This window comes from Porites lutea, chromosome 7 (assembly GCF_958299795.1).
Source record: "Porites lutea chromosome 7, jaPorLute2.1, whole genome shotgun sequence".
Taxonomy (NCBI): Eukaryota; Metazoa; Cnidaria; class Anthozoa; order Scleractinia; family Poritidae; genus Porites; species Porites lutea.
The window spans coordinates 26,815,815-26,835,749 of record NC_133207.1 but is presented as its reverse complement, the minus strand read 5'-3'; the positions used below and the strand labels follow the sequence as shown (position 1 = coordinate 26,835,749).

The 19,935-nt window shown below is 44.6% G+C and overlaps 1 protein-coding gene across 1 annotated transcript in view; it reads right to left on the bottom strand.

Annotated features, from left to right (window-relative positions):
• The window catches only part of LOC140942766 (usherin-like), a 39,798-nt gene that overhangs the window by 4,699 nt on the left and 15,164 nt on the right, over window positions 1-19,935 (bottom strand). The window contains exons 15-32 of the mRNA XM_073391755.1: window positions 18,477-19,856; window positions 17,967-18,053; window positions 17,431-17,730; window positions 16,149-17,288; window positions 15,164-15,433; window positions 14,504-14,776; window positions 13,411-13,701; window positions 12,250-12,779; window positions 10,968-11,270; window positions 10,485-10,551; window positions 9,973-10,087; window positions 9,173-9,260; window positions 8,801-8,867; window positions 7,967-8,029; window positions 7,603-7,678; window positions 7,375-7,462; window positions 6,523-6,987; window positions 998-5,538 (exon numbers count right to left, since the gene is read on the bottom strand). Coding sequence (XP_073247856.1) covers window positions 998-5,538; window positions 6,523-6,987; window positions 7,375-7,462; window positions 7,603-7,678; window positions 7,967-8,029; window positions 8,801-8,867; window positions 9,173-9,260; window positions 9,973-10,087; window positions 10,485-10,551; window positions 10,968-11,270; window positions 12,250-12,779; window positions 13,411-13,701; window positions 14,504-14,776; window positions 15,164-15,433; window positions 16,149-17,288; window positions 17,431-17,730; window positions 17,967-18,053; window positions 18,477-19,856 — 10,144 coding nt within the window. The remainder of the gene's footprint in view (window positions 1-997; window positions 5,539-6,522; window positions 6,988-7,374; window positions 7,463-7,602; window positions 7,679-7,966; window positions 8,030-8,800; window positions 8,868-9,172; window positions 9,261-9,972; window positions 10,088-10,484; window positions 10,552-10,967; window positions 11,271-12,249; window positions 12,780-13,410; window positions 13,702-14,503; window positions 14,777-15,163; window positions 15,434-16,148; window positions 17,289-17,430; window positions 17,731-17,966; window positions 18,054-18,476; window positions 19,857-19,935) is intronic.

Genomic DNA, 19,935 nt, shown 5'->3' with positions numbered 1-19,935 from the left:
AAGTTACGACATGTGCAGTTCCATGTTGCCACTAAAGTTCGTCGCATATTCTAAGTAGCATAGTGCACACACCTAACATAGGGATCAGAAAATGCGTCAAGTGGTCGCTTACAAGGGGTTAAAAAAAATAGAAAATCATTAACCGTCAGGTCCAAAAAGTGGTCGCGGTTTATACAGGAGGAGGTCGTTTACTGGAGGCTCCAACTGTAAGGCTTTGATTGGGAAAATTTTGGTGTTTTCGATTGTCGGTCGTTTATGGGAGGTAGTCGCTTACGAGATTTGGTCATACATGGAATGGAGTGTTTCAGTTTGTACCTTAAACCCTTAAAATGCCTTACTTTAACAGGACTAACTTGGAACCAGAAACTACAATCCTGATACTTGTGACCAATTTCCATAAATGTTAACATATTCTAGACCACAATTGTCTGATTCATGTACCATAAACCAGACTAAATGGATTGAAAACTCTATCAAAGTGGGAAAATACATAAAGCCTATGCAGGGCAAAACCTCCTTTCCCACCCAGGATAGCGTCACATTACTGTTGCGACCCCACACTCTATGAGAGGCCCTTTCATCAAGCCACAACCCTTGTTCCCCTGCTTATCCGCCTCGGAAGGAAGATTTTAAAAATAATAAAAATCCAAAAACAAACAAACAAACAAAGAAACAAACAAACAACAACAACAACAAAACAATAAAAAGACATTCATTTTTTAACAAATAAAAGTAGCACAAGCTGACAACAAGTTTTTAATAAGAACTGTTTAACAAGTGGTCATATGTTCCAGATCAAATTAAAAGGAGAAAATCCTCTCAGAGCAAGGAACAGGAAAAATAAGAGGCTGAAGCCACATGCGCCGTGACCTTTGCGTTAAAAGCACCGGTTCATAACGGTCAGGCAGGCGAGTGATCTCACCACTGCGCCAGCCTGTTTCCTCTACTACCAAGAAAAACGACAACAACAATGATAACAAGAAAAACAATGACTCACCGTTGAATGTTTCCATTGGGTTTTCCCGGCGCGTCCCATTCCAGCACAACTGTAGTCGCATTTATCTCCACTGGGCGTGGAGCAGAGAACTGTGCAGGGGCTCCCTCCGCAGTCCTCCAGTTAACACTGGGTCCCACAGCGCACCCACCATCAGTACACACGTAAACACGTAGCACATACACAGTAAAGGGCTCGAGCCCGGAGACTTCCCGGAGAGTAGTCAAACCTTCAGATTTATTTTCACCAGAGACTTCTAAAATGTAGTTTCTTATTTCACCATTAGGAGTCCCAGGTTCTACGATTAACACTTCCAAACTAAACGAATGCGTTCTGTTGACCTGCGGGGCTCTGAGTTGTTCAGGCGATGCGCTTAATGTTTGCACTACTGACCAATCGCTCGCCGTCTCACCAGCGCTGTTAGCAGAAATAATACGGTACTGGTATCTGAAATACGGCTTCACAGTTGTGTCGTTTAATTCCAACACGGAGCCGTTTGTCACGTTCGCTACAGAAACGACCGGTCCATAAACCTGCTGTTGATTGCCAGACAAAGAATAACCGCGTCGGTCTATTCGATAGAGTAACATGAACCCATTAGGCTTTTGTGGCTCATTCCAATTCACTAACACTCTCCTGGCAGTGATATGCAAGCTTGGGAAGTCCGGAGGGCTCTGACCTTCTGGGGGCGCTTCGTGCGTCCGTGCGGACACTGCCTCGCCAGTGCTGCATCCTTCCTTTGTACAAGCGCGAATTCTTACTTCATACTCTGTGTAAGGCTGTAAACCAGTTAAGGTGAGCTCCTTTGCAAGACCAGCACTTCTAACTTGAGCGTTGCCTTGAGCTCCTTTAAAACTATACAGCACTTCGTATTTCGTTATAACGCCGTTTGGTTTTCCCGGCACAGACCAGGTGGCTTTCATAGACGTCGGGCTAAGAACTTCAAGCGTTGCTGTGCTGACATTATCTGGCGCACCAGGATTTGTAGGCGGACTATATCCAGGCGGGCTCGACAAGCGGGCGGCAGAGTTGACTGCCGTCACAACGTACGCATACACTGTGAATGGAGCAATGGCATAATCAAGGAATCGCACATCAGTGCCGTTATATACTTGAGAACCATTTCGCGTTATAAGATAATACAAGATTAAGCCGTTTGGCTCTCGCGGAGCGTTCCATTCAACACGCACAAACGCCGAGCCGCCAACAGTGACAGTTGGAGCATCAAGTCCTTCTGGTTTGGCTTCTAATGTGCGGACCTCAGCTGCAGGACCCTGTGTGCATCCCGCGACAGTACAAGCTTTGATGTAAAACGAGTACTTAGTGTACGGCTCCTTGTTGCTGATGTCAAATGACATTGCAAGGCGTTCATAGAGCAGGAAATCCTCTCCAGCCTGGAAGAGTTGATACTTGGTGATAACACCATTGGGCTTCTCCGGCATTCTCCAAGATATTCTAATAGCTACCGGACTCAGCGCTCGTAGAACAGGGGGGTGTACTCCTGAGGGCGGAGCCTGAGATGTACGACGGCTTGATGGAGAGCTTTCTGTACAGCCTCCCCCGGAGCATGCCTCAACTGTGTAGCTATAGACGGTGTAAGGATCTAAACCTTGATCTAAAAAGCTCAACTCGTTTTTCTTGTGTTTGACAGAACCGTTCCTAAACACAATATAATACTGTATCACGCCGTTCGGCTCAAGCGGCTTTGTCCATGACACGTTCAAAGAATGAGCGTCCACGGATGTTACACGTGGGGCGTCCATAGATGCGGGAGGAGCTTGGTCTGTTGTCACGGTAACCTGGTCACTGTCAGTGGACCCACCCTTGTTGACTACTCGCACAAAATAACTGTAGCTTCTGTAAGGCATTAATCCCGTGTCCATGTACTGGTAATCCGTCTGGTTTGTATCATTGGTGGAATAGACCAACGAAGACGGCGCGACGGCGCGTTTTCGCCGGCTCTGCACTGCTGTGACCGTTCTATAGATCTCATAGCGGATAATCACACCATTTGGAACGACTGGTGGTTTCCAGGTGAGCTGAATGGCTGTTGCGTTTTTAAATCCAATAAGTGGCGGAGCTTGTCCTTGAGGGTTTATCTCGGCGGAGAAAATGACCTGCGAGCGGCCTCGCGTGCAGCCCGCTACCGTGCATGCCTCCAACTGAAACTCGTACGAGGTGTAAGGAATAAGTCTCGAGACTGTATACTCGCGTGGTGCACCTCGGTATATTTGAACTCCGTCTTGGTAGAGGTTATAGTGCGTGATGAGACCGTTTGGATTTCCTGGTTCATCCCAGAACAAGCGCATACTTTTACCATCCGCTGCTTTATCGGCTTGGACAGGTCTAAGGTCGGCTGGTGGGGCTTGTTTCGTCTTAGCTATCGCCCAAGCACTGGTCCCTTCTCGACGATTATTTATTGCGGCAATCAAGAACTGATAGTCCGTATACGGCTTTAAACCTTTGACCGTGATGTTCCGGACGTTACTAGCAACACGTGCAGCTACAGTGATGTTGGCGTTACCAGGGACTTGTAACTCTTCTCGGTAACGCACTTCATAATGCGTGACAATACCGTTGGGCTGAGAGGGTGCTGTCCAAGAAACGTATATAGCAGTAGAGTTGAGCACATTCAGAGAGGGTGGGCTGATACCTTGTGGGGGTCCTTCTAGGGTACGTACGTTCCTCCACGGTCCGTCTACAGAGCCCGCACTATTTCGAACTCGTACTCTATAGGAATACTCAGTGTAACCCAACAAACCGCTGTTCAGACACGTTAACTGCGTTGTAACACAGACGACAAGTGGAGCGCTACTTCCAACCCTGCGATATATCTCGTAACGAGTGATGATTCCATTCGGGGAGCCGGGAGGTGACCACGAAATCTGCACAATGTTCCATTCCTGCGCCACTAGCGTGGGAGCCCCTTGACCGATGGGTGCAGCTTCATTGGTAGTAGCGTATTCACGATCTCCTAATCCACAGCCTTTTGCTGTACAAGCCTTGACGCGGACAGAATATACTGTGAATGGATTCAGTCCAGTGATTAATCTATTTTTATTTAGCCCAACATCATATTCAGTTCCATTCACAACCACTGCATAGCTCGTAATGTTCCCATTCGGTTGACCTGGTTCATCCCATTCTGCGAGTATACTGTAAGCACTTTGAACAGCAAGGCGTGGTTTGGGAATAGCCTCGGGCGAACTCTCGGGGGTGGTGGCAGTAGTGACACCGCTACGTGTAGTACCCCCTCCAGTAGTGGCAGAAACTGAATAGCTGTATGTAGTTACAGGTTGTAGACCATTTCCTTTATCTTCGAAGGTGCAGACATCCTTGCCTTCGTTATTTTTATAACAGACATCCGTGCCATTGTAGACAAGCAAGTTTCCTCTAAAGAGCGAGTATTTTACTATTACGCCATTAAGAATATCTGGTTCTGTCCAAGTGGCCTCGATTTCTCGCGAGCCGGTGACGGTCAGGTTCGGCGCACGGACACCTTCAGGAGGTGCTTGCAGTGTTCGTGTGGATGCCAGCGGACTTGCTGTGCAACCTACTTTTGTACAAGCGATAACTTCGAAAGTGTAGTTTGTGTACGGCTGTAGTCCACCAATCAAAAGACTCATACCCAGGCCCTTGTCATTAGGATTCAAACGAATTTTGAAAGTGCTGTTGACCACACGACTCACGTTGTATCGAATGATGTCTCCATTTGGCTTAGGAGGTGTCATCCATGTCACGTTTATAGCACTGTAGTTCACCGGAAGTAGAATAGTAGCATTGACATAAGCGGGGGCGGCCTGGTCAGTGTAAATAAGTGATGTCATTTCCGCTGATGCACATTGTGTCGTACAAGCTTCAATAACGTATCGGTATCCAGTAAAAGGCTCCAGTGCCCGGTCTATAAATGTCATATTGAGACCGCTAAATACCAGACGGCGCTGACCGGTTTGGCCGTTAATTCGTGTGAGTCTGTACTCCCCAATAACACCGTTCGGTGTCGTTGGTTTGGTCCACGTGACTCGGACTTCTGATGAAGATATTGCAACGGCAACTGGCGGCGAGAGACCTGCAGGGCGGCCCATCAACGTACGATTCTGTGCAACTGGGCTTGACGCGTTGCCTACATTATTTATAGCTACTAGGTAATAATCGTAAAGAGTGTGCGGAGACAAGTTAGTGTCGTTGTAGAATCGGAGGTTTGGGTTGTACCGATTGTTGAGGATCTCCACAAAACCTGTCGCACAAACGCGCGGCACAGCAGTCGTCGGTGAAAGGTCGTAATAACCCGGTACATAACCACAGAGTAATGTCGTGTTGTCAAAATCGCATCGATCACACATCGCCACATTTGCGTCGGTCTGGTTGCAAATGGTGCCCATTCCACAGCCCACGGTCCCGTTGCTTGATTTGGAAGCGCATGTCTGGTAACTAGAATTATAGCCTTGTTCGCTGCAGCAACTCAAACTGCTATCGACCCGTCTTTTACCGCAGCACTTGTAACTGGATGCAGACTTGTCGGCTGCACTCGTATAGTTGTACACCTGTAAAATTAAGGGATCTGTGTCATGAAATTGATCAAAGTTCAAACAGTGGTAACCGCCACCAAACTGAGTGAAACAATGATAAAGCTCCGTGCAAACGGACGCAACATTGTTAGCCAACAACTCCCAAAATTGTTGGATGTTACATGTTGCGTCCGTTTGCACACCCTGTTGCATGTTGTTGGAAGTTGTTGCGTGTTGTTGCGCAAAGTTTGAAACCGGTGAAACTTTTCAGCCAACAACTTCCAACATTTCTTTTGTTCCGTGATCACCGAAGCGTAGCGCAACAATGTTGGATCCGTTTGCACAGCTCTTCCAACATTGTTGGGGCCACCTACGCTCATTACACATGGTTACAAAGACTTATGGGCTGTATTCTTCCTACGATGCACTGCAGGTCCCAGACTTGTTGGGAGTTGTTGCATCCGTTTGCACACCACTGCCAACACACACGCAACAACTCCCAACATTGTTGGGAGTTGTTGCGCCCGTTTGCACGCAGCCTAACTGTTCATAACATGAACAGCAAATACAAAAGAAAAAACGGAGGGAAAAGCTCCAAGAAGATTGAAACGGATTACAAATGTGGTTTTTGAAATTCTGTTAGCCTAACGTTTGACATAGAATTAGTGTTTGGAAGACATATTTGTTTGACGCGAAGCTGTAATGTTGCCATTAACAAGTAATTTCTCAAGTTTCAAAGCGAATAAGGATGCATAATTGGCATTATTAACAAAATGAACTAGACAGCCATGACAGCACAGCCCCTTTAAGGGTCTTTTGCCAAAAATTAACTACACTAAACAATTGCAATTTTCCACCCGGGCTCCTGTTTGCATTGCACTTGTCCCCAAATTCTCAAAGCGGCCCGTCTGACTCCATGTAGTTCACTGTAAGCAATTAATTAATTCAACACACTTTAGAATCTTCCAAATTAGATTTTTTTTATATAACAGTAGTAAAATATCAAAATATCGCACGTACCACAACATCACCCGTTGATCCTCTGCAACACAGGCTCGTAGCTTTAGGAACGTACTGAGTTCCACAACACTCATTACTAGATTCCAGGTCATACGCGGCCCCACGAACCTCATCACCACAGCAGACCTGCGCAGAAGCTACAACGCTTCCACCGCAACACTTTCTTGGAGGTATAGGATCATACAGTGCACCACAGACACACACTTTGCTTCCTCCACTGTTGTAAGGAGTATCCCCACAGCAGGCATTTCCCTGACCCACCACTCTACCCCCCTGAGATGTACGGCAACATACACTGCCTGAAGGAACCCGGATGTAGTCGCCATGGCAACATTGATACTCAGACCGCTGGATATGGAAAGTGTTTCCACAGCAGACGTCGGAGGGAGTATTCTTCCGCAAGTAGTTTGTGCCGCAACAAGTCTTGGCTGGGTCACGTGAATAGAGAACGCCATTACAGCAAATCTAGCGTGGAAAACCGAAAAAAAGGTATTACAGTGGACCAGCAACGACGGCACAGACTGAGTGAGTGAGTGTGAATCAAAGATCACTCAAGTATATCTGGGGCGCTGGTGTATTTTTTGGACGTGGATACGGAAATCAAAATCGGTTGAGACTCAAATTCGGGACTCTTCCCAATGTTTTTTAACTCATGTGAATTCAAATGGCGGCAGATTAAAGCTAAAAATGTCTTACTTTCCTTCCAGTTTACGGTCATTAAGATGCCTCACTCCGCTGTTTTCCACGATTTTAACCTTTTCCATTTGTTTGCTTTCGAGTTTATAAAAGATTAGAAGCAATATTTGTTTTATAAGTGTTGTGGAATTATTAGCAGCGTTACGTATGGCTCACCTGATTGCCTGGATTATAACACGTGACACCACATAACTGCTCTGACAGACGGCATTCTATGAAAGTGCATTTAGCTTGTGGAGGAGGGCTGAAACAAATACAACACAGTTCGTTTAGAACGACATTAATCTTGAAGTGATGTTGAGACTATAGAATACAATACTAAGAAGTAGTGTGGGTTTAAAATTCTCTCACACAAGTTATTGATAAAGCTGTATGTACATGTACCTTGTTGGGCACTGGTATACCATTCTTCGGAAGATCTGGTAGCCTGACATGATTCCGTTTGGACGAGATGGGGGCTCTGAAGGAGAAAAACAACATTAGTCATCCAATGACACAAGCAAAGCAACATGAGAGTTAGATAGGGGCGACACAGCAAAGTTTTCAGGAAAAGCATTGCCCGGTTATCAGAATAATCGAATACACATAGTTCACTCCAAATATCCTGTCTTGTGATTTTGAGTAGGAGGGAAATAGGGAAAAAATGGTTACTTTTAATTGAAAGAAATACTACATATAAGCGTTAAGTTAATAGGCGGCATGCAGCGTACAACGTGCGCGCCACAAGCTACAGAAAGTGTTTTCTTACCCCATCGGACTTCAATGAACGTCGAACTTGCTCTAAGTCGTGGAGCAGCGAAACCTGTCGGGGCTGAAGGATTATAAGAAAATAGTTTTAGTATTCGATTCTCACACAGTTGTGGACTACTGAAAAATTGAATCTACTACGGAAGGGGACCCCAAAGGGGTGGGGGATAATGAGGCTAAATTGTTCAACCCCTCAAAAAAGCAAAAGGCCCGAACTTGACACAAAGAAAAGTACTGGCACAATTGTGTGACGTAATAATGAGAACCCAGGGCTATGTATTGTCGTCAACAACCCCCCACCCACCTCCCCCTGAAAGAAGGTCGGTACCGAAGTCTTTTACCCAAGGAAAGTAACTGCAAAATGTCTAACCCACAAACGTCTTCGGATGTCTGAGCTCCCAAAGGGATTCGTATCATATCTCGTCATCCCTGTCACTATTATACCTGAGTGTTCCTTGGTTGTGGACCACAATGGCCGATGAGACAACTTGTGGCCAGGCTACCCACAGACAGGTGCTTCTCGCAAGTGCAATTATAGAAGTCTGGATCCTAACGAACTAAAGGTACTTAGATTGTCTAAACGATGACTATCTTGAATCACTCATGTGAATTTACTTTACCACTGATTATGACACTTGGTAATATTGTGTCCTAGTCCATGACAACGCCTTGCGGGCAACCACATGGGTAGTATCTCATTACTTGGCAATGTACGAGCTCCCCAACCCCACAGTACTAAACCTCCGACCCTCAAATGAAACTTCAACTTTCTAGTTCGACCAAAAGATAATTCGCGAGTTTAGAATAAAAACAAATAGAAGAAATAAAAATTCACCTGCAGAATTCGTAGTTGCTGCTCTGGCGTCGCTCATTGTACAGCCATGCGTGGTACAAACTGCAACCTGTTACAATTACAGAAGAAGGAATTATTAATTATAAGAATGCCATGTGCATCAAGTATAGGCTGAACGACAAATGAATTTAGAAAAAAAAACAACAGACAGGAAAACGAAAAAAGAAAGATAAAAATGACCGAGGTGGAGCCGAAACTTATAAGGGAATCAATGCGAACGATTTACTGGCGTCACCAAGTGAAGGCACCAGACTTTTAGCTGAAGGTGGGGCACTCTTAACCAAAAAAGTTCTTCTTGGCCCAGCAGGACTCCGACCCTTTCCCCAAGATCTGCCACTGTGTTCTAGTACGCACCTTAATGACATAATAAGTGTATGGCTGCAACCCAGAGACAAGGACTTGACGTGCATCCCCGCTTGTGTTTGTCCATAAGGTGTCGTTTCTGCAAGGCACAATATTATGTTTTGTACTGACGTTATGGGCACTTTCAAGCAGAATTTTTAACACGCCACAACGTGTTATACACACAGCATTTGTTTATTTTGTAACTAAAGGATTGTTACCCGGTTAGACAAACGTTTGAACGAGTAACATTTTCGGGTCTAAGGTTTATAGCATAGACTGTAAAACCGTCATTTTTTTTCTTCTGAAAATCAGCACCGGCGTGAGATTATTGCCGGTTTTCAAGTTTCATTCAGTTCCAACCCTTGATCCAGGACTTTCGTTTGCCCGCTCCCGCGTTCTTGATCTACGCAAAAATACGGACTGTTTCTCAATCTAAGGTAAGCATCAAACGCAAAAAAAATATGCAAAGAGTTTTATAGGTTAACACGTATGATGAGTTAAACATTTGGCAAAACAGTCTTTACAAGACCTCTACCACCATACCACTCTACCATACGCCAGCTAATAGTGTACCATACGCCAGCTAATAGTGGGCGAGGTCAGTTTGTTTTGTTAACATATGCAAAGCTGTCCAGAACGGAAATCTTAGGGACAGAGGAGTCAGAGTGACCTTGGCAGGAGGTTAAACCAAGGGAATGTATCGACTGCCTGCTGAGACAAAAAGGTGGTCGCTACAAAGAGGTGGTAGACGCTAGTACAATGTAGAGGTTCAACTGTGTCTAGAGAACTGAACGTAAGTGTGTACTCACACATAGATCTTGTAGAGGATAACATTTCCATTAGGATTTGTGGGTGGACTCCAACTCACACGGATAGTAGTACTGTTAACAGTGTATAGTGTTGGAGGGCCAAATCCTTCGGGCACTAAGAAGAACAACACAAACACCACAGTCAGTACGTGCGGAGAACATCTTGAAATTTAAGGTGGTTCCTTAGAGTATTTTCTAATGACGCTAGCTACAAACAGTTTACTCTTATGGAGATCGATAGCGACTTGTAACCGGTGTAACATTGTCTCCTCTCATAAGTTTTTGACCTACACTAATAAAACTTTTTGCACAATGAGCTTCAATAGAAAGTTAATAAAGTTTTTTCGGGGGAATATTTCGAAACTGAGAGGCCATATTTGTTTTAATTTTTGCGTGGAAGTCGCGCGGCTTTTAAAGGTCGCGCCATACTAGAGCTCGAGCTGCGCACGGCCAATTTACTCTGGGGAGCCACCTTAAGCGCGTGAAAAACGACCACTAAAATTAACGCTTACTTCCATCCAAGGTTCTTATCCGGAATGCATCACTCTTGAAGGTGCCCGCTCCGTTGTTCAACTCAACCTGGTGAAAACAGGGTAGAGGATTTGTAACTCACCTATATTTCATTTTTTAGTGGAGTAACTTTCAAACTGTACACAAAGTGTACACAACACTTTCTTAAGGTGCTTGCATGATGCAAGTAAGTAAGCAAATAAGCGTGTTGCTTTGCTTCAGTCCAGCCTCAAAACCCACGACCTGCTCGCCATGTGAGACGCCCATATCGACGCCCATAGCTCAGTGGCTAGAGCGTCCTATCTGTATTTGGAAGGTCGTGGATTCGATTATCCGCTTGGGTTTCGATTATTTCTGAATATTTCTTAGTTGTACGTAATATCTATTTCTAATAACTTTCAAATGCATGGGTTATTTCTAAAACATGCAGGCTTCAAACTATCAATATAGCCCAATAACATGATAAAGACGTAAAGGACTCTTACATAAAAAGTGTAATAAGTGTTGGCCTTGAGATTTTTTACTGTCACGCTAGTTCGGTTTCCAGGGAACTGACCCACGCGACTGACAGGTGCTCCCGGAAGTGAAGACTCAGCGATATCTACTATATATGTCACTACAGCGCCACGCAGCTGCTTGATTTCCGGTGGATACCACGTGATCAACAAAGTCGTGTGATTCAGAGCAGTACCGTTGACGGTAGGACCTGCTAAGGGAGGGGCAGGATTTGTTCTGTAGGGTAGGGAGGGGTTGCTGGTGGTGTTGCCTTGTGCGGTTGTCACTGTAACCTAAAAAAATTAAGAAAATTTAAAATTTAGATGTAGTTAAAACATATGTAAGCAATCCACAGGTCAACGGGGTTTCTGATATTTCGTCCTGCTGATGTTGTCTCCAACCAGTTGTCTCTAAATTAACCATGTGGGAAGTTATAAAAAATTAAATCATACTTCAAAGTTGAGCCATAAGGCAAAAAGGTGTATAAGACAACAGGAAATTGCTAGCTTAAAGTAATATAAACTTTTTTGCAGTAACCTTCCACAGAATTTGAGGCTGGGAAAGCATACTACCGTTAAGGTTCGCCAAACTTGAAAGAAGTGGTGAAGAAAAAAACTTTACATTTTTGTAAAGACTTCAAATAATCCTTTGCAAACTACCGTGTGGCACGAAATTTGCGCGGATTCTAATTTTTGCGATTTTTCCAGCGATCCGCAAAAATAAGTCCCCACAATAAAAATTACCGCAAACGTTTTCCCGCAAAAATTGACTTTAGATTAAATATTCCCTTACTTAAATTCGCTACACAAAAATACAGTACTAAGAAATCGTGTCTGTTCAATCACAACTTGTCTCCTTCATTCAGAAACAAAACGGCATACAACGAAATACTGGTTTATTGTTTGAAAATATGTATTTCTATTGCAAGTACTCGATAAAAACGAAAATATTTTCAATCCTGGGTACTTTCTGAGAATCGCAAAAATTAGTTCCCGCAAAACACAAAAAATCGTCAATCCGCAAAAAATAAAGTCCCGCAAAAATTTCGGGCCACACGGTAGTACGGAAACTGTGAAAGGATTAAACACAGGAGTCATTTCAAAAGTAGTGTGAGTATGATCGTCCGGTTGAACGTAGTCCTGAATGGGACTGTTGTTGTTGTTGACAGTGACTGACGTTTCGACAACCTGTGCGGTAGTCAACTTCAGAGTCAAAGTGAGTTGTATCACGTCAGTTAAGAGAACTTGCCTAATTCTTTCTGTAATAACTAACCTTGTACTGCTGTAATGAGTAGATTCCTAAAAGAACATCATTGATGACCCGATCTCCCGGTAGGGCCCCGCCTTTAAAAACCTGTGTATACTCAGTGGGTGAAGAAATGTTATTGGTAACCAGGTCCTCGACTGTTCTCCTGAACAGCACATACCCCTCTACCAAACCGTTCGGCCTAATAGGTGGATCCCAGCTCACGCGCATTTCCGTTTGCGACAGCGGCTGCGCGATGGGCGCAGGCTGATTTTCAGGTGCAGCGGGATGTGTACGGACTTGAGACGGTGAGCTGCTACCGCATCCCCCAATTGTACATGCGCTGACAATGACGTTGTACAGAATGTACGGATCCAGTGACGTAACGTTAACACTGAATGGCGCGTCAGCAGTGACGTTGCGAGAGGTTTGCTGATGTATGACTCTGATGATGTAACGTGTTACGTTGCCGTTTGGTACGCTGGGTGCGGTCCATTTGACATTTATGGCGTATGGACTGAGCGCTTGGACAGAAGGCGCTGCGATTCCCTCGGGGTCTGTAAAAGGAGAGAACAAATCACGTCAAGCCCAGGCGAGTTTCCTTTATAAATGTCAACGGCACATTCTTAAAATTAATTTTAACCGCCATTCTTATCTTATGCCACAGCATGCGGTTTCCGCCAAAAATTCGAACTTTAAAGTTTTTCCCTGTTACTCTATCCCCCTTACCACCATGCTACAAGTAACGAGTAGTTCAGGTTTCCATTATTTCAAGGATTTGGAATATTAAAAAATACTTTAAGTAGAAGAGGAATCTTGAAATTTGGGTTTCCAGTAATAAAAACCTGATAAAACTCCTTCACTGGTGGGCCAAGCAGACAAAATGTAGTTGTTCACACTCTCCCTTCCTGAATGAAAGCACAGATTTAAAACATGATAGAGATACTTGTCTAGCCTACAAATACAGCCGTTTCTCCTCGCTTCTGGCCGCTAGCGTCTTGGAGCGTGGAGAAACGGCTATATTCTATTCACAGGCTAGTACTTGTCTAATCCAGAACAGATGTGGTAGGGGCACTGACTGCTAACAAAAGTGAAAATCAAACGTCATTGCCACGTAAGAATTGGAACAGGATGATAAGGTTTATAGTAAATATACTTTTGCATTACGACATGCGCACGCGCACTTACCTCCCTGACCAGTAGTAACGTTGCTATACGGGCTCGGATCCCCCGGGCCGCTGTTAAACGCGATCACGCGGTACTGATACGCAGTCAGCGGCTGTACTGTGTTATCCACATATCGCCGCGAAAGAGAAGCATTCACTTCAGAAATAACCGAGGGATTTCCACCAGACATAAGTCGCCGCTGAATCTGGTATTTCAGTATGACACCGTTAGGTACTGCAGGGGGGTCCCATTCTATTATTACTGTTCTACCCGTGGGGGATGAAAGCCTTGGGGCAGATAACCCCTGGGGACCTGCAAGAACAAGCACGTCATAAATCTTGAGTTTGTCTACTTTTCGTCTCAACCTCGTTCCCAGGGTCTCTCTTCTTCAAGTTCCCTAGAGCAAGGCCTGGTAGCGAGGTTGATTCCATTTCTGCTTCTATTCGGGCAGGCTGTTTATTCTTACTACTACATCACGGAAATAAGTAGAAGTCGTCTGCTCGCTCTAGATGGGATCTGTTCATGGGTAGAAAAATATCCTCTTTCGAAGCATTCCATATCATTGGCAAGTTCATAACACCTTGGATAAAACTATATACGAAACTGGAATAACATTATATACAATCTTTAAAACGGGTAGCCCATTTATAAAAGAGAGGTCTCTTAGTCGACTCGACATTGAATTTATCAATAGATAACTTATCCTTAGACCTAGTGTAATAGGTAGGCATGAACATCATAAGTTCGCTGTTGGAAATAATCTGGAAATATTCTCAAGCATTAGACCTCTTTCGCAACTTCAGCTAGACCAAAACTCTCGTTTCAAGATTGAATGAGCTCAAATGCTCGACTTTTTTATAAATTGTGACGTGTTGGATGACTCAAGATTCCTTTCAAGTTCACTCTGTGTAAATTATGGAGTCTTGTAGAGTTGTTATAACTTTGAAGTCTGTGGACAAAATCCTATGGTGAGACCATTCATATGAAACCTATCTAGCAGTACTTTCACATAATACTATTTGTTTTTAAACATTTTACAAGACGAAATGTGAAAGATTTTCTCGAAATTTTTACTTTGGTCACTTTTGGGATTGAAATGGTTCAGACATATTACCAGATTCTAAGGTCTGCTGAGGCGCTGAGTCCGCACTGTTACTGCAACCGACCGCTGTACACACACTCAGCCTGAACACGTAGACCGTGAAAGGCTGGAGACCAGTCACCCTGTAGCTGGTGATGTTTCCAGTGACTCTTGCGATCTCTGTGCCATTTTGGTAGATGACGTAACGCAGAAGCACACCATTGGCTGGATCAGGTGGGTCCCATTTCACTGTCAGTGAAGTTGAGGCGACGTCTCTAAACACCGGTGGATCTGGAGCACTGGGAACTAATAGAATACGGGGAAAAGTGTAGAATAATGCTTTCAGTTATATAAATGTGTGTATGTTGCTTGCTTGACGAAGAAGCGACAGAACCGAAAAAAAATTATCTGTGATTCTAAACACCCTCTCTCGTATCCACTCCTAGCCGAAAGTCGGTTTTATTTTTCAGACCAAAACGCAAATAATTCTCCTCATCGTTGCAACTAATGCGCCATAAAACATGATTTTAATAAAAGCAAGGGCATATCTTTCTTTATTTAGGACAAAGCTGCTATTATCCATGGTTAAATGATCTTTAAGTTCAGCATATTATTATCAGAGTATAAGTGCTAATCAGGAGAGCATCTCCAAGTGTTAATCAGGAGAGGATCTCCCCCACGGTACCAACTTACCGTCTTCAAAGGTTGAGGCCTGACTCCAAGGACTAAACCCAGATCCCGCAATAGTGCTGGCATTGACTCGGAATTCATATATCGTGAAAGGCTGGAGATTAGTAACGGTAAAACTGAATCCCAGTCCACTGAACAAGACTGTTGGCACGCCGCTCTGATGCAGTCCATACCCGAGAATAATCCCATTAGGCAAGGCCGGTGGCTCCCAAGAGACGTGAACTGAGGTGGAGCTTAATACGGTTGCGTTGGGTGCTTTCAAACCGCCAGGAACTGAAATTAAAGTTTTAAATGGATTTTGATACGCTTACTGAAACACAAGGTCGGCTATTTCAAGGATAGCCAACTTGGACCTCCGTTAAAAAAATGACGGGACTTACAGTTTTGTTCGTAAAGGATTATTTCAAGAAGATAAACAGCTTTTCTAGTGAACGATGTATGCTGTCCTTAAACTATTTACGATAAACATCATCGGGAAATTGAAAATGATAGGACACAGTTTTGACAAACACTTGTTGTAAACCTCAACTTTAACAACCGGCCCAGACTCTTCACATGGTGGTAACCTTGTCCCATGTGAAAAAAAAATATCTTCTGGGAATTTGACAGAAACGTCACGAACGTAATTAATCAGTTTCGTTCTATTTTTTGTTGCACTAAGCGTAATAATGTAAGCTGTATGCAGGGAAAATATAATGACAAAGAAGAGTGCAAAATATTGAAGCAGTGTAAAGGTGCAAATCAGCAAACACTTCAACGTGCGACAAATCTGAAGTTCAATGAAACAAGTATGTGTGTAACGTAGTTGAATAGCTAATACAACTTTGTTGTGAATTTCTGTTTTCCAAGAGATTCAGCTTGCAGGGCGATTACGGTGTCAGAAACAATTTTTATGAAGAGAAATAAGCGAGTCACGTTTTAGCTATATACAGCTCGTATCTTGCGATGCTGTCTCGATCAGAAAGGAACTACTTTAAGTGTGACTTACCTCCTTCAGGAGTAGAACCAGTAACGTTATTGCTAAGAATGAAACCAACAGAATTGGACGCATTCACCCAGAAGGTGTAGTTGTTAAAGGGAATGAGACCATTGTATATGAAATCTTTTTCAGCATCTTCCACAGAAATTCCTGTCTCAACGCGCTCTTCTGTTCTCAGCTCTGCGGAGCCTGGCACTATGAAACTTCCTTGGATCATCAAATTATAGAATAGCCTTCCATTGGGCACTGCCACGCGTGTCCAACGAGCATTAACCGCTGTAGCATTGCGGATGCTTGCTGTCAGGGTAACGGTTCCGTTCGGTGCGATTTCTTTTGTGAAGGCAACCGCTACGGCACCGTAGGCGCAGCCTTGAGCTGTACACGCTCGCACACGGAAGGTATGGCGACTGTACGGGGTGAAACCACTTGCTGTGTAATTTGACAGTTGCGTCTCGTTCAGCACGGGATCAACAATGCTGTCTTGGTACAGTTCGTAGCGCGTGATGATCCCATTGGGTTTGTCTGGTTTCAGAATGATCACATATAGAGCATAAGGACTAAGGGCCACCACGGTGGGGGCTGGGATGTCATCGGGGATATCTTCGTGTGTTCTCACCTGGGTCGCATTGCTGAAGGTTCCGCCTCCTCCGGTAAAGGGGCGTACTCGAACAAAGTATAATGTTCCTGCGGTGAGGTTTCTAACAACGGTGCTAAACACATTTGGAGTGGCATTGAATTTCGAGACATAAGCACTCAGAACATCGCTGGTTGCAAACAGTACTTCATAACGCACAATCGCCCCATTGAGAATGCTCGGTACTTCCCAGTTCACTTCCACCTCAGTTCTACCGCGGACTATTACCCTTGGGGTTTTTACCCCCTCCGGAGGTAACTCTCCTGTTCTTATGCGCACCACCGGGCCTTGGGCGCAGCCAATTCGTGTACAGGCGGTCAGCTGCAGAGCATACTCGGTGTAAACTTCTAAGTTTGATATTGTGAAGTTGTTATCTGAACCACTGTACACACGTTGCCCATCCAGTGTGAGGTTATATAGAATTATAATTCCATTGGGATATGCAGGCTCGGCCCAGGACACTTCAAGTTCTCTGGGGCGTCGGACAGCTGAGGGACCCTGAACTCCGGCTGGAACTGAAATAAAAACGTTTGTTTAACTCTTAAGTAATTACTTTGAGTAAAACCCATGGGATCATTTTAAAGAGGATGTTAGCTTCAGCTAGCTTCATGAAGGGGGGCTACAAATTACTCTCTTACAACCAAATGTTTAAAATACCTGACTCCTCAGTGGTGACATTTTTACCAGGTCCCACTGAACTTCCTCCAGCCGTGAAGGCCTGGATCTTTATTTCATAAATTGTGTAAGGTTGAAGTCCTGAGACAGTGGTGTTCAAGACACCAGTATCCGACACAACCTTCTCTGCAGGAACCGCCTGACGGGGGTGGACACGGTAAGATAATATTCTGTACTCTGTAAGGACCCCATTCGGCCGGGCTGGCGGTGCCCAGGTTACTCTCACTTCTGTTCCGCCTGGAAGAGGAATCAGCTGTATGGGAGCCTGGAGACCAGTTGGCGCTGTTAACGGGTAAACAAGATACGGGTAAGTAAGATGTAAAAAATCGCCACATGATGAAAAGTGTTTTGGTATATTTCTTTTATAGTGGTAGTGGGAATTTCTGAGCTCTGTATTAAAATCTACCCCATTTACAGTCCTTGAACTCACATTGATGCTAAAAAGTCCCGCTATAGATGACTTGACGGCGGTTTTTCTTTCTGGTTCTTTACTGTAAAGTGACTTAGCTCAATCTTACCTCCTTGCCCGCTGCGGGTAGCAATCCACGCACTTTTAGCCGAACCTGTTGTTCCAGCATGATAGCTTTCTACACGGTACAGATAATCTAAAAGAAAGACAACAGTGCATTGAATTAAAATTTCTGTAAACAGATCATAAATCTTACCTCCTTTAAATACAGTAAACACGCAAACTTTAAAGAGATTCTTTCTTAACGGTAGCAATGTTCAGGACGGACGTGTAGGAAAACAGGTGGCTTTCCACATTTACAGGTTTAAGTATTGTGGATTGCATTTTGTATTCGTTGGTTGTCTATGGGGCAATGTTATTGGTTGTGTTTGCCACTCAAACAATTTTCAAAGATTCAGTGAGTTGCTCAGTTGCTGCCATAAATATGAAGCCAACTTGAGATGGACTTGAAAACTGAGAGTTCGCACGCTATGGAAAGGTGCGGAGGGGTGAAGTTCTCCTTACAATTATCTCATTACAAAAAATACGACAACAACAAGAACAAAAGACCAAAACTAACCGGTGAATGTTTCAACTGAAGAATCGTTAAACTTCTCATTCTTTCCAGAATACACCACAGAACTGTTAAAAGGCAAACAGCTCCCCCTCTGTCTGCTGACCGGTATCGTGGACTCAGGAAGACAGCCATCAAGATCAGCATTATACATGTCCATGACGTCACTTTGATAATCGATCTCTGATGCCGCAGAAAAGACTTTAATGCAGCCACCAAACGAGGTATCTACATTCACACCAGCCTGCCGGGCAATCCTCTCAGCTTGGGAACCCCACGGGACCCCTCCTACGTACACAGACTGAACCAGAAGGTTGCTAATTCCGGAAGTGACGTCATTTTTGTTGTCGAGTTTAATGTTCAGCTGGCCGACTTGAAAGTTAGTGACAGTCAAGTTATGCCAACGTCCATCGCAGATCTCCCCGGCTGAGGGTTGAATCGTTAGGTTTCCGTGCATGCTGGACGTCGAGTACATCGTTGCAACTTGATTATCAGCGAACTGGATCGCGAACCAACTTGTCGCTCCGTGTGCAAATAGAAGCAATCCGGAGGAAAGCTGTGTGCGAAAATTGAGAGTGAAGCTGAAGATGTTGCTTTGAAGAACATCGGTAGTCTGTCTGTTTATCTCAATATATCCTCCTCCCCGGAGGAAAACTGCCTTCTTTTTGTCCCTTGCTGGGCAGCCATTTCTTTGCGGTTCAACTCCGACTGCCTCCAGTGCGGAAGTCCAATCCAAGCTCTGCGATTCCGAAGTGATTCCGCGCAGGCAACCAATGAAATTGCGCCTTAAAATTTCCGAATTACCAGTATTAGGACGGAAGAAAACGAAAGATGGAGGAAGCCCGCCGATATACACTCCCGTGTCGGCGGAAATCACAGTAGTTGATCCTGGACTGTCTTGACTCGCACTGTAACTATCCACCGTGAGCGTTCCCCGTCGGTTCTTACGATTTATCTTCACATTATGCCACTGGTTATCATCAAAGCGCACAGACTCGCTGATTGTGAAGGCAGCAGGACCGTCCTGACTATCGAAAATCAGCCAAGGTTTGCCGTCGCGCAGTTGAACAGCTAACATGTCAGTTTGAGAGCCATCGGACACCAGAAACAGTATCAGTCCAAACGCGTATTGGGTGCGGAACCAAAGCTCGATGTTGTTTTCAGCGCCAGCTCTGACAAAGTTCGACGGAAACTTGTAGTATCCAAGGCCTGGGAAATGAACTCCTGACGTCACTAAAGGAGGAGGGTGATGGAGTGCTGAATACGCTCGGCTCACGTTATAGCTCGGTGGCAAAGGACCGTTAGGAGTCTGGGGTTGGGACCAGTTCAGGTATACTGTGGATGAATCAACTGAGAAGACTTCCGGCGAGCTTTGACCTTCGGGAGCTGTGTAAAGAGGAAAACCAGCTGTTAAGTTGCGTAAAAAAGTACTCTGAGTAAGATGTGGTAAGATATTTGCAATTTT